Raw genomic sequence first — 804 nt, 5'->3', positions numbered from 1 at the left:
ATGGCGACTGTATATCATTTCCCTGATAACATTCATGTTACCAGCACTGTCACTATCAAGTTGAACAACACCAACTATCTTCTTTGGAAAACTCAATTTGAGTCTCTTTTGTCATGCCAAAAGCTCATCGGGTTCGTTAATGGTGCCATCACAGCTCCGCCGCGTACCATCACGTCAACGACCGGCAACACTGCCACAGAGGTCCCAAATCCGCAGTATGACTCCTGGTTCTGCACAGATCAACTCATTCGTTCTTGGCTGTTTGGAACCTTGTCAGAGGAGGTACTCGGGTACGTTCATAATCTCACCACCTCTAGAGATATCTGGCTCTCTTTAGCTGAAAACTTCAATAAGAGTAGCATAGCTAGGGAGTTTGCTCTTCGTCGTAGCTTGTGGGTTCTAGAGAAAAAAGTTATGGCCTTTGCTGCTTATTGTCGTGAATTTATTGCCATCTGCGATGCTCTTAGCTCTATTGGAAAACCCATTGACGAGTCCCTTAAGATCTTTGGGTTATTGAATGGGTTAGGTCGTGATTATGACCCAATCACGACTGTGATTCAAAGCTCTCTGTGTAAACTCAACCCTCCCAGATTTGGTGATGTCGTGTTTGAAGTCGAAAGCTTTGACACAAAGCTCAGATCCTACAGTGCTCCTGACTCAGTCACTCCACACTTAGCTTTTCAAGCTCAGCAGTCAGGATATGGCAATCAATCTAGAGGGGGATATCGAGGCAGAGGAAGGTCTGGTCAAAACAGAGGACGTGGTGGCTATTCTTCAAGAGGCAGAGGTTTCTCTCAACACTAG

The 804-nt window shown here is 45.5% G+C and overlaps 1 protein-coding gene across 1 annotated transcript; it reads left to right on the top strand.

Moving 5' to 3' along the window:
* LOC104733435 lies at nt 1-804 on the top strand. Its single transcript, XM_010453014.1, has one exon. It carries the CDS (start codon nt 1-3, stop codon nt 802-804), a length of 804 nt encoding a protein of 267 aa, XP_010451316.1.

Source organism: Camelina sativa, chromosome 12, assembly GCF_000633955.1.
Source record: "Camelina sativa cultivar DH55 chromosome 12, Cs, whole genome shotgun sequence".
NCBI classification, from domain to species: domain Eukaryota; kingdom Viridiplantae; phylum Streptophyta; class Magnoliopsida; order Brassicales; family Brassicaceae; genus Camelina; species Camelina sativa.
This window is presented reverse-complemented; position numbering and strand designations above follow the sequence as displayed.